General features: G+C 45.2%; 1 protein-coding gene and 1 non-coding gene across 51 annotated transcripts in view; one reads left to right on the forward strand and one right to left on the reverse strand.

Moving 5' to 3' along the window:
* The window catches only part of PRMT7 (protein arginine methyltransferase 7), a 47,766-nt gene that overhangs the window by 14,069 nt on the left and 20,773 nt on the right, over positions 1-12,924 (forward strand). For 49 of the 50 annotated variants that reach the window (XR_008514872.2, XR_008514875.2, XR_010137845.1 and 46 more), the window contains 2 exons: positions 4,132-4,240; positions 12,521-12,633. Coding sequence is in view for 47 of the 50 variants with exons in the window: in XM_054535021.2 (XP_054390996.1) it covers positions 4,132-4,240; positions 12,521-12,633 (222 nt within the window). In the remaining 3 variants the exon portion in view is untranslated. Of the gene's footprint in view, positions 1-3,181; positions 3,312-4,131; positions 4,241-12,520; positions 12,634-12,924 lie in introns of all 50 variants that reach the window. The other variant, XM_054535038.2, reaches the window with a different exon arrangement.
* On the reverse strand, positions 4,453-4,595 carry LOC129050981 (U4 spliceosomal RNA). Its single transcript, XR_008514909.1, has one exon. It is a non-coding gene; the product is annotated as a U4 spliceosomal RNA (small nuclear RNA).

Consider the following 12,924-nt stretch of genomic DNA (forward strand, 5'->3'; position numbering starts at 1 on the left):
GCTTTAGAAAATACTTACAGGCTGGGCACAGTGGCTCACGCCTGTAATCCCAGTACTTCGGGAGGCTGAGGCAAGAGAATTGCTTGAGCCCAGGGGTTTGAGACCAGCCTGGGCAACATAGTGAGATCCCATCTCCACAGAAAAACTTTTAAATATTAGCTGGGCATGGTGGCACGTGCCTGTGTTCCAGCTATTCTTGAGGCTGAGGTGGGAAGATCTCTTGAGCCCAGAAAGTCAAGGCTGCAGTGAGCCATGATTTGGACTTCATGTGAGAAAGCAAAAAATTACTTCTACCTTGTTTAAGCCAGTTATTGTGGGACTTTGTTGTTTCCAACTAATCAGTATATGAACTCAGTTTTGTAGGGGAAAGTATTTAAATACATGCCCCCACACCACCACACTCCAGCCTGGGTGACAGAGTGAGACTTTATCTCAAAAAAATCAAAACGAAACAAAGGCTGGGCACAGTGTCTCACCCCTGTAATCCCAGCACTTTGGGAGGCTGAGGCTAGTGGATCATGAGGTCAGGAATTCAAGACCGGCCTGACCAACATGGTGAAACTCCATCTTTACTAAAAACACAAAAATTAGCCGGGTGTGGTGATGCGCGCATGTAATCCCAGCTACTCAGGAGGCTGAGGCAAGAGAATCGCTTAAACCCAGGAGGCAGAGGTTACAGTGAGCGGAGATCGCGCCACTGTACTCCAGCCTGGGCGACAGAGTGAGACTCCATCTCAAAACAAAACAAAGCAAAAAAAACCTTATGCCTAGTCCCCACCCCTAACAGATTTTGATTTAACTTTTCTGGGGTGAGGCCTGAGCCTTGGGACTTCGGAATGTGCGGCAAGGTTGAGAACCACTACCTTAAATGTCCCTACGGAGCCAGCTCTCTTATGTTTACCAATTTGTCATTTCTTTAATAAAACATTAAACAGCTTGAGCCCACAGAGCAAGAAAAATTAAAAACCAAACAAAATTAAAAATTAAACGTTATTTTTCTCATAAAACAAATAATGCGTATTGTAGGAAATTTGGTAAATACCAAATACAAATAGTATGTTGACCCAAAGTTAAGTACTGTTAACATTTTGGTGTATATTCTTCCAAGTTTTGGGGGCAGGCAGGCAGCATGTATATAAATACTTTCCCTACAAAACTGGGTTCATGTAGTGATTGAGTTGGAAATAACAAAGCCTCAAAATCACAGTGGCTTAAGGTAGAGTAGTTTTTTGCTATCTTTTTAGTGGCCGCACATTCTGCACAACCTTGCCGCACATTCTGAAGTCCCAAGGCTCAGGCCTCACCCCAGAAAAGTTAAATCAAAATCTGTTAGGGGTGGGGACTAGGCATAAGGTTTTTTTGCTTTGTTTTGTTTTGAGATGGAGTCTCACTCCGCCTTCTGGGTTCAAGCAATTCTCTTGTCTCAGCCTCCCAAATAGCTGGGATTACAGGTGTGTACCACTGCACCTGGCTAATTTTTGTATTTTTAGTAGAGATAGGGTTTCGCCATGTTGGCCAGGCTGGTCTTGAATTCCTGATCTCAAGTGATCCCCCCACCTCAGCCTCCCAAAGTGCTGGGATTACAGGTGTGAACCACCGCGCCCTGCCTTGTTTCTCTTTTTTAAAAGTAAGAATAACTTTCCCAGGAATTTCTATTGTAGCAAACCTCTCCTTGGGTACCATCAGCTAGAATGAGGTTAAATCTCATTTCTTAACTCATCTCTGGCAAGAGGGATTCAGTTACTCTTAGCTCTGACAAGTGCACCGCTGCAAAGGTCTGTTCCCCACACTGCACCCTCACCTGATTTCAGGGGAGAGGGAGGACACAGAATGGATGTCAGGAAGTCATCTTCAGTGGCCACTACTGGTAGTGTTTTGGGTGAGATCTTGAGCTTCTTGATGGGCTGAGGAGAAGGAGGTGTGAAGGTACCAGCCTGCAGGTTCAGGGAGAGGTGACTGATGAGTCAGAAGGCAGCAGGGGTGAGGGACGACACTGGCTTTGGATATTGTCAGGGTGGAGGCACAGTGATTGGTGAGAACTAGGGTTTAAGGCCCTCAAACCATATCCAAAAACATCAAGGCAAATCCTAGAAATAATTTGAAATAGATTATGAAGATTTTTCTAGCAGAACATATGTGTGTATTCCATGTAAGTACCACGCGCTAATCAATTGCACAACTGGAGCTGCTCACATATGTACTCTTTACGAAAGGATACAGCATTTGTCCCTCAATTATAGTAAAAAATACAGTATTCATGGTAGAAAATGTGGGAAATAGAGAACAGGATTTAGAAAAAATGAAAATCTTATCACGATCAGTCTCGTTATCATTTTGTTGTTCCCACTTCATGTGTAGGGCCACCCGTGAGTCTGTTTGTTTTACATGCTAGAGCTCTTGGGGCTGTGGAATCTAGACTGGATAAGTTGAAAACAAAGAGTTGGAGGTGCTTATTTATGTTCAGGGAAACTCGAAGTGTTCAGGTAAGACTTGTGGACAGGAGATTCGTGCTGCCCTGGGAAGTGGGGTTTGATTTGGCAGGTGGGGCTAGGACAGGGAAGGCTCAGGCTTGCCTAGTGATCATGAGATCATTGTGGCTGGAGTGTTGTTGTTGGGGGAATGGGGGAGGAAGACTGGGAAGGTAAGGGAGGGCCTCCAAAGCAGTAGTTCCCCCTTATCTATGGTTTCACTTTTTGTGATTTCAGTTACCTGTGGTCAACTGAGGTCCAAAAATACTAAACGGAGCCAGGTGCGGTGGCTCATGCCTGTAATCCCAGCACTTTGGGTGGCCGAGACAGGTGGAAACCTTGAGTCCCAGAGTTGGAGACCAGCCTGGGCAACATGGCAAAACCCCGCCTCTACAAAAAGTAGCTGGGCATGGTGGTCTACGCCTGTAGTCCCAGCTACTCGGGAGGTTGAGGTGGGAAATTGCTTTAGCCTGGGAGGTGGAAGCTGCAGTGAACTGTGATCATGCCACTGGACTCCAGCCTGGACAACAGAGTGAGACCCTTCTCAAAAAAAAAAAATTAAATGGAAAATTCCAGAAATTATTTATAAGTTGTAAGTTGTGTACCATTCTGAGTATTATTACATAATTGTTCTATTTTTAGTTATTGTTAATTTATAAATTATTATTTATATTTATTATTGTGCCTAATTTATAAATTAAACCTGGTCATAGGTAAGCTTGGAGGCTGAAGCAGCTCCACTGTGAATGCTAATCCTCCGTGCTGACTTCTGACCAACCCCAGCTTCAGGAATGCCTCTAAAATTTCCGCTCTCATGCACTTTGATGTAAATCCTGCCCTCAGGTCAGAACAACTTTGATGTTATCATAAATACATACTTACCATAAATCCTGCCCTTAGTCAAATTCCCTGTGGTATGTAAGCCCTGCGTCTGAGCCGTAACAGTGTGGGGGCCCAGTGTCTCACTGCCCGAGACAAGGCTTCTGTTTGTACGTCTCTATAAAATGTCTTTCTGAGAAGCTGGATTTGCCAGTCTCTTTCCTCAACCTCTCAGCTCCCATGGCCTGTTGGGGTAGGTTTGCATAGAGTTGCCCACCACGGAACAGTATGTATGTATAGCAAAAAAAAAAAAGAGTATATATAAGGGTCAGTACTATCAGGTTTCAGGCATCCACCAAGGGTCTTAAAATGTATCCCCCATGAACAAGAGGCACTGCTGCACCATAAGAAAATAGAAGCTGTGTTCTGCCAACAGTGGGGATTTGGGACAATTTTGAGCCCAGAGGATGACCTGCTTGCTCACACCTACAGTCTCGCTCTCCTCTGGAGGGCACAGCATGCCTCCCAGGTTCACGAGGCAAGTCCCTTTCCTGGCTTTTTGGAGTCCTCTTGTGTGGTACTGACACCTACTGCTCTTACTAAGTAGTGCAGCCTCCTCGGGATCCCTGGCATCCCCGCTGTGCCTGGCACGGAATGAGAGTCCCTAATCACAAGTTAAAGCCAACTGAATCTCAGCCCTTTTTCATGATGCACATTTGGAGAATAAAGTATTTAAGTTACATATTTTAGGACCAGAATCAACGAATAGCTTGCTCACCTTAAAGGTCAGACTACTGTTTAATTTATTGCTCATTTTTCCTTGGGTTTCGGCTCTATTTTCTAGGTTTTCAAGCCTATGGCTGATGCTGCTGTGAAGATTGTGGAGAAAAATGGCTTTAGTGATAAGATTAAGGTTATCAACAAGCATTCCACCGAGGTGACTGTAGGTCCAGGTGAGATTTACACACCCTGTGTTGAAAGCTTTGCTTGCTCTTGTGTGAGAGAGGAAAAGGGTTATTCCAGTTACCTGGAACAAATCCAGGTCATAGCATAGAAATGGGGCCTCTCTGTGTGGAGCTCTGACAATAAGGACTTGGTTTCTCTTGATGTTTATTTTCCTGCTAGTTAAAACTAGTCAGCAAGCAGTAGACTAGAGCTAGTCAGGTCCAGCAATGGAGACGCAAACAAAGCCTACATTTGCTTTAAGCAAGCTGGAATTCTTATGGGGCTCAACTCTTGAGTTTCAACTACCAGTAGTCACACCTTGGATGAACCTCATTGGCTACGATACTGCCACTGCTCAAAGCTCAACTCTGAGTTTCATCAGGCAGAGAGTACTTAGTTCTTTTATTTATTTATTTATTTTTGAGACGGAGTCTCGCGCTGTCGCCCAGGCTGGAGTGCAGTGGCGCTATCTCGCCTCACTGAAAGCTCTGCCTCCTGGGTTCACCCATCCTGGCTAACACGGTGAAACTCTATCTCTACTAAAAATACAAAAAAATTAGCCAGGCATGGTGGCAGGCGCCTGTACTCCCAGCTACTGGGGAGGCTGAGGCAGGAGAATGGCGAGAGTACTTAGTTCTGACATCCTGCCTCTGCATACAACATGAATGATTTTCCTGTGTAGCATTGTCTCTTAAGGTTTCCAGAATATGTATATGTACACACACACACACACACATATTTTTTTTTGAGACGGAATCTCACTGTGTCACCCAGGCTGCATTGCAGTGGTGCAATCTTGGCTCACTGCATCCTCCACCTCTCGGATACAAGTGATTCTCCTGCCTCAGCCTCCCAGTTAGCTGTGATTACAGGTGCCTGCCACCACACCTGGCTAATTTTTGTATTTTTAGTAGAGACAAGATTTCACCACGTTGGCCAGGCTAGGCTTGAACCCCTGACCTCAGGTGATCCGCCTGCCTCAGCCTCCCAAAGTGCTAGGATTATAGGCATGAGCCACCATGCCTGGCCTCCAGAATATTTTTTTATAGTCTAGAACTTTGTTTCAGTCTTTGAAAATTTCACATGCCACTGACACTTAGAGAACATAGTTGAAAGATTTGCAGAGGAAAAACTTCTGTGGTGAAGTTATGGATAACACCATGGGTTTTTTCTAATTTTTTTGTGGAGATAGGGTCTTACTATGTTGCCCAGGGTGGCCTCAAACTCTTATGCTAAAGTGATCCTCCCATCTCAGCCACCCAAGTACCTGGGACTACAGGTGTGCACTACTGCGCCTGGCTTTTTCACCACGGTTTTGGAGAATGCAGTATCATTCTGAATTGAAGCTTCTACCTAAGGTCAACATTATTCTCCCGTTTAACAATTTTTTTTTTTTAATGGAGAATCTGAAACATGTACAAAAGAAGTGGATACTGTCTTATTTATTTATTTATTTGAGACAGAGTCTCACTCTGTTGCCCAGGCTGGAGTACAATGGCAGGATCTCAGCTCACTGCAACCTCTGCCTCCCATGTTCAAGCAATTCTCCTGCTTCAGCCTCACGAGTAGCTGGGATTACAGGTGTGCACCACCATGCCCGGCTAATTTTTGTATCTTTAGTGGAGACAGGGTTTCACCATGTTGGCCAGGCTAGTCCCGAACTCCTGACTTCAGGTGACCAGCCTGCCTCGGCCTCCGAAAGTGCTCGGATTACAGGTGTGAGCCACCATGCCCGGCCTTTTTTATTTTTAAAATACACAAAAAATTGCACAAATCGTTCCATTTACAGTCAACATTATTGAAGTATGATTTACATTAAATGAATATCCGTTTTCATTAGTTTGATGAGTTTTGACAAATATAAACACACTTGTAACCACCATCACCACAATCAAGGTAATAGAGTATCTCTATCATCCCCAAAGGGATTCCTCGTGACCCTTTCTAGTCAGTCCCCCCATATCTTGGTCCTAGGCACCCACTCAGACTTCTTCATTATAGATTAGATTTGCCTGTCTAGGATTTCAAGGAAGTGGAATCATAGAAGTGTGGACTCTTCTGTGTGTGTGCTCTCTTTTATATAGCGTGATGCTGGTAAGACTCTTCCACACTGTTCGTGTCTTGGGGGTTCGTTCTTTTGTGTTACCGAGCAGCACTCTATTAGATAGACGTACCGTAACTTGTTTATCCCTCTACCTGTTGATGGACAGGGATTTCTTGGATAGGTCTTTAGATTCACTGATTTTTTTTGCAGCGTCTAATATGCTATTAAGTATATCTAGTAAACTTCATTTCTCTTTGTTTTTTTTTTTGTTTTTTTTTTTTGAGACAGGGTATTCACCTGTCCCCCAGGCTGGAGTGCAGGGGTGTGAGCATGGCTTATTGCAGCTTTGACCTCCTGGGCTCAAGCAGTCCTCCTGCTTCAGCCTCCTGTGTAGCTGGGACCACAGGCTCATGCCACCATGCCTGGCTAACTTAAAAAAATTTTTTTTTGTAGAGATGGGATCTCAGTTTGTTGCCTAGGCTGGTCTCAAACTCCTGGGCTCAAGCGATTCTCCCACCTTAGCATCCCAAAGTCCTAGGATTACAGGTGTGAGCCTCTGTGCGTGGCCTCATTTTTGGTATTGTATTTTTTATGTCTGAAAGTTCCACTTGATTCTTTTTCATAACTTCCGTTTTTCTCATGTTCATAGTTTTCTATAAGCACATTTATTTTAGCTTTTTGAACATCCTTATCTTCTGTTCCCACCATCTTTGTTTTTTCTGGGTTTGTTCTCTTGACTCATTTTTATCCTTATTCTGGGTCACATTTTCCTTCTTCGCATGTCTAATCATTTTTGTTTGGATGCTGTGGCTATTGGGAATTCCCCATTGTTGAGTGCTAGACTTTGTTGTTTTTGCTTTTTAAACTTTGGCATGCAGTTGGGTTACTTGCAGTTCAGATTGATTCAGGGCTTGTTTAAGCTTTCTTTGGGGCAGGGTTAGAGTAGCTTTAAGTCAGGCCTTCTCAACAGTAGTGCTGTGACATTTTGGCATTCTCCAACTATGTGACATTTTGATAATTCTTTGTTGTGGACCCTGTCCTTTGCATTGTAGGATGTTTAGCAGCGTCCCTGGCCTCTTCCCAGTGGATGTCAGTAGCACTCCCCTACTCCCACCATTCTTGCCAACTAAAAATGTCTCCAGACTGCCACATGTCTTCGTTGGTCTCGAGTGTGTAAAATTGCCGCCTGTTGAGAACCACTGCTCTAAGGCTGTTTAGCCAGACAGTTACTGTGACCTTTCTGGAGTGTCTGCTGAGAGCTCTAGGTGCTCAGCAGGGATTCCCTTGTCTGGCTGATCAGAACTTGAATGTTTCCCAGGCCTCTGAGAGCTCCGGAGATTGTTATCGCTCATGCACCCTTTGCTCGGCTTCACAGAGTATTACCCTCTGTGTGTGTGAATGTATTAACACAGACCCTAGAGGAACCCTGTGCAGCATTCTGAAGGCTTTTTTCTGTGTAACTTCCTCTCTGATTTTCCACCTGGCAAGTTCCAGCCGCTTCCACTTCCCTGAACTCATTTCCTGTCTGTTTAACTCAGCAAGACTGCTGTGCTCTGCATGACCTCTTACCCTGTACTGTGGTCTGGAAAGGGTCTCCTGGCTGATAGCCAGAGCAGGGTAAGGGTTACTTGGTTTGTTTCCCTTCTTAGGGAGCAAACTGTGTTGCCTCTTGCTCAACATCTGAAAACACTTGTTTCGTACATTTTGCCCAGTTTTCTAGTTGATAACAGCCGGAGGGGTAAGCCTGATTCCACTTATTCCACTATGGCCAAGAGTGGAGATTGATTCCTTTATATTTTTTTGAGACAGTCTCACTCTGTTGCCTAAGCTGGAGTACAGTGCTGTGAACACAGCTCACTGCAGCCTCGACTTCCTGGACTCAAGTGATCCTCCTGCCTCAGCCTCCTGAGTAGCTGGGACCACAGGCAGGCGCCACCATACCCAACTAATTTTTTTGTTTTTAAAAATTGTTATTAGAAACTAAGTCTTGCGGCTGGGTGCAGTGGCTCACGCCTGTAATCCGAGCACTTTGGGAGGCTGAGGCAGGCGGATCACCTGAGGTCGGGAGTTCGCAACCAGCCTGACCAACATGGAGAAACCCCATCTCTACTAAAAATACAAAATTAGTCAGGTGTGGTGGTTGCATGCCTGTAATCCCAGCTACTCAGGAGGCTGAGGCAGGAGAATTGCTTGAACCTGCGAGGCAAAGGTTGCGGTCAGCCAAGATTATGCTATTGCACTTCAGCCTGGGCAACAAGAGCAAAACTCTGTCTCAAAAAAAAAAAAAAAAAAAAAAGAAACTAGGTCTTGCTTTGTTTCGCAGGCTGGTCTTGAACACCAGGCCTCAAGCAGTCCTCCTGCCTCAGCCTCCCAAAGTGCTGGGATCACAGATGGGAGCCACTGCGCCTGGCGAGATCATTTATTCTTGAAAATGTATCCATTTTGACGGCAGGGACACTGACCGGCAGTGTGCTCACTCTGCCTCCAGGCAGCATTGTTCACACGCACCTCAGCTTAGGTCAGGCCCCTCATATGATTTCTTATTTAAAAAAAAAAAAAAATTTTTTTTTTTTTTAGACAGAGTGGCTCTGTCGCCCAGGCTGGAGTGCAGTGGCATGACCTCAGCTCACTGCAACCTCCACCTCCCAGATTCAAGTGATCCTTCCACGTCAGCCTCCTAAGTAGCTGATATTACAGGCATGCACCACCACCCGGCTAATTTTTGTATTTTTAGTAGAGATGGGGGTTTCACTGTGTTGGCCAGGCTGGTCTTGAACTCCTGACCTCAAGCGATCCGCCTGCCTTGGCCTCCCAAAATGCTGGGATTACAGGCATGAACCACCATGCCTGGCCAATTTCTTAATATTCTTTCTTCATAGCTCTTACCACTGCAATCATTAAATCATTATGTAGTTATGTATTTAATGTCTGTATCCCCACCCAGCTGAGGCATCCTGAGGTCATGCACTGCGTGGGTTGTATTAACTATTCCATTCCGTTATTTGCTCAGGGCCTGTCATGTAAAGGAGGTAATTTTTGTTAAGTGAGTAGATTGTCAGTTGTGCTTCATCCATAATCCCTTGTAAATGTGACTTTGTTTCTGATCCTCAGCCTGACAAGTGGCTTCCTCATTGCCAAGTTGGGTGGTCTTTCCTCTGCTTTTCCTCTCTAACCACTGCAGCTTTGGTACTTCTGCCATTCCTTCCTTCTTGAAACTCTCTCCCTGGACCTCAGTGACATCTCTTCATCTTGGTTCTCCTGTGTTGCTTTCTTTCTGCTCCAAATATGTGCTTTCCAAGGTTCTGCTCTCAGCCCTTTTTAAAAGTGGCATCTGAAGTTGCCTGTTCCCCAGAGCTGGATTACATGCTGAGGCTTGTGGAGAGCCAACCCAGGGAGCAGCGTGTGTTCATCCGTCCATTTCGTTCATTTGGAAAGGGCTTAGCTTAGGAAGCTCCTGGGGTGGCTGCCTGCTTCAGACTCCCCCACCCCGTGCCCTTATACATTAGCAGTCACACTCAAAATACCAGGCCCTCAAGAAGTACTTGTTAAAATGCACTGGACCATAAAGCTTGATTTTTATTTTTTTTATTTTTATTATTTTTTTGAGACAATCTCACTGTATCGCCCAAGATGGAGTATGGTGGGGCAATTTCAGCTCACTACAACATCTGCCTCCCAGGTTCAGGCAATTCTCATGCCTCAGCCTCCTGAGTAGCTGGGACTACAGGCGTGTGCCACTACACCCGGCTAATTTTTGTATTTTTAGTAGAGACAAGGTTTCACCACATTGGCCAGGCTGGTATCGAACTCCTGGCCTCAAGTGATCCACCCACCTTGGCCTCTCAAAGTGCTGGAATTACAGGTGTGAGTCACTGTGCCTGGCTCTTTTTATTTTAATGGAGCAATTTGGACTATAAAGCATTTTAAGTTATATAATTGGTTTAAACATTCAGGAGATAGAATTGGCAGAGTAGGTGATCAGTGGGTTGTAGGGTGACAGAAATCAATAATTTATCTAGTGTGTGTTGACTGTTACAGGGCACTAGACCTTGGTGTGGGCGCTGGGGTACAGTAGTGGACAGGCAGTCAGCGGTTCTGCTGTCCTGGAGCTAGTAAATGATGCCCAGATTTCTGGACTATGTGACTCATTGATTGAGGCAGAAACCCTGGAGAGAGGAGCAGGCATGTTAGGTGGGGTGGGTGGGATGAGTTTTGGACAGTGTATTCCAGTTGGAGTTTGACATGACATCAGAGAGGATGGGCAGGGCTGCTCGGGAGGGTGGTCTCTGTGGCAGAAGACAGAAGTTTCTTAAGCTCCTCCACGTGATACGGTCATGGAGCACAGGTGAGCTTCATAAGAAGTGTGCGTTTTTTTTTTTTTTTATCTTCATCATCCCAACCACCACCACATGAGACAGAGCCCATTCACCCGTTTTACTGATGAGGCAACTGATGATCAGAACTGAGGGCTCAGGGATAGGAAGTGAGATTCAGGCCAGGCTCCAGCCTCGAGCTCGAGGTTCACGCTGTCTCTGTTGTGCTCTTCTATCAGCTGCTTGCTTGCTTGCTTTTTTTTTTTTGAAATGGAGTCTCACTCTGGCCCAGATTGGAGTGCAATGGCGCGATCTCGGCTCACTGCAACCTCTGCCTCCCAGGTTCAAGTGATTCTCCTGCCTCAGCCTCTCAAGTAACTGGGATTACAGGCACCCATCACCACGCCTGGCTAATTTTTGTATTTTTAGTAGAGACAGGGTTTCACCACGTTGCCCAGGTTGGTTTCAAACTTCTGACCTCAGGTGATCTTCCCATCTCGGCCTCCCAAAGTGCTGGGATTACAGGCGGGAGCCACCGCGCCCAGCCCCTGTCAGCTGCTTTCATGCTTCTCTTTTCCTTGTGTCATCTGTGAGACTTGTGCTCTGTGCAGGGGAAATGAGTGGGCTTTGTCAGATTATAATTCATGAGGCATTAAAAGTGTTTACAGTTAATTCTCCCTGACGAATAGCCCCTTCCAAAGTCTATTTTGGCTCTTGGCTCATTAAAAATTATAATTGTAGAAGTAGCAGTACATTACTGAGGTTTAGAAAACAGTTAACAGAAGAACCCTCCCAAATCCTACTCTTCTCTAAAATCCTACTGTCCTAAAACAACTGTTATTTAAGAGATTGTTTGGTGACAAGGAGCTTTCATTAAGGGAATTTACCATAGTGATCTGAGGATTCTAAGTCGTGGATCTCAATTTTGGCTGCCAGAGCCGAACTCACAGTAGCTGGAAGATCGTCAGAGAACCTCGCTGTCTTGCTTTGGCTTTCCCTCCCTCTCCCTGCAACCTAGAAGTATTTGATGTACCAGCATTCGGTTTTTGCTTTTCAAATAATTTTTCTAATTTAGTGGTTAATAGTTTAATTGTTAATTTATATGTCTCTAATTGCTAATAGGGATGAAAAAGTTTCCATATGTTTGATTTCTGTTTTGAATTTCCTGTTTATATTTTTACCTGGTTTCTTTTTGGGCATGTATTTTGTTTGTTTGTTTGTTTGAGACAGAGTCTCACTCTGTCGCCCAGGCTGGAGTACAGTGGCACAATCTCGGCTCACTGCAACCTCTGCCTCCCAGGTTCAAGTGATTCTCACGCCTCAGCCTCCTGGGTAGCTGGGGTTACAGGCGTGCGCCATCACATCTGGCTAATTTTTGTATTTTTAGTAGAGATGGGGTTTTGCCATGATGGCCAGGCTGGTCTTGAACTCCTGGCCTCAAGTGATCTTCCTGCCTTGGCCTCCCAAAGTGCTAGGATTACAGGCGTGAGCCACCGCACCTGGCTAATTTTTGTATTTTTTGTGGGAATGGGGTTTTGTTATGTTTCCCAGGCTGATCTCAAACTCCTGAACTCAAGCAATCCATTGGGTGTTTATAGTTTTCTTATCATTTTTTCCACGTCTCCCTCCCAATATTAAGCATACGGAATAGCTGTAAGAGCAGTACAGTAAACACTTACGATCCCTTACCCTAGATCTATCAGTTAGCATTTTGTCATACATTTACATATGGATTTTTTTTTTTTTTTTTTTTTTTTTTTGCTGAACCATTGGCAAGTCAGTCACAGACATCCTGACACTTCTGAATACCTCAGCATGTATAGGCGCTTTTAGCGTGATGGCCCCTTAACTACTTATCTTTCCCATATTTGCTGTAAATATTTTTCCTAGTCTGTTGCTTATGTCCGACTCTGTTTTCTTGTGTTTTTCAGAGGGTGACATGCCATGCCGTGCCAACATCCTGGTCACAGAGTTGTTTGACACAGAGCTGATCGGGGAGGGGGCGCTACCCTCCTATGAGCACGCACACAGGCATCTCGTGGAGGTAGTGGACGGAGGGCTCCCTCAGACGTGTCTGTGGTCTCAGCCAGCTCACATAGCCGTCACTCATGCACCATGTCCCACACAGCCCAAGCCCTCACCACCTCTGATGCACCTGGGACACCCCTCCATTCCTGGGGGGCTCTGGTTCTCCTCACTTATGACTTTCATGTCCCTTGAATGCCAAATCTTAATAGGTTAGAGTTGAAAAGCAAGAAACTATATTCAAATTCAGTTCAGTTCAGCAAATATTCTCAGGAAGGCGATGCTTGAGCTGTCAGTCTTGAGAAGTGAT

This window comes from Pongo abelii, chromosome 18, assembly GCF_028885655.2.
Source record: "Pongo abelii isolate AG06213 chromosome 18, NHGRI_mPonAbe1-v2.0_pri, whole genome shotgun sequence".
In the NCBI taxonomy this organism is placed as follows: domain Eukaryota; kingdom Metazoa; phylum Chordata; class Mammalia; order Primates; family Hominidae; genus Pongo; species Pongo abelii.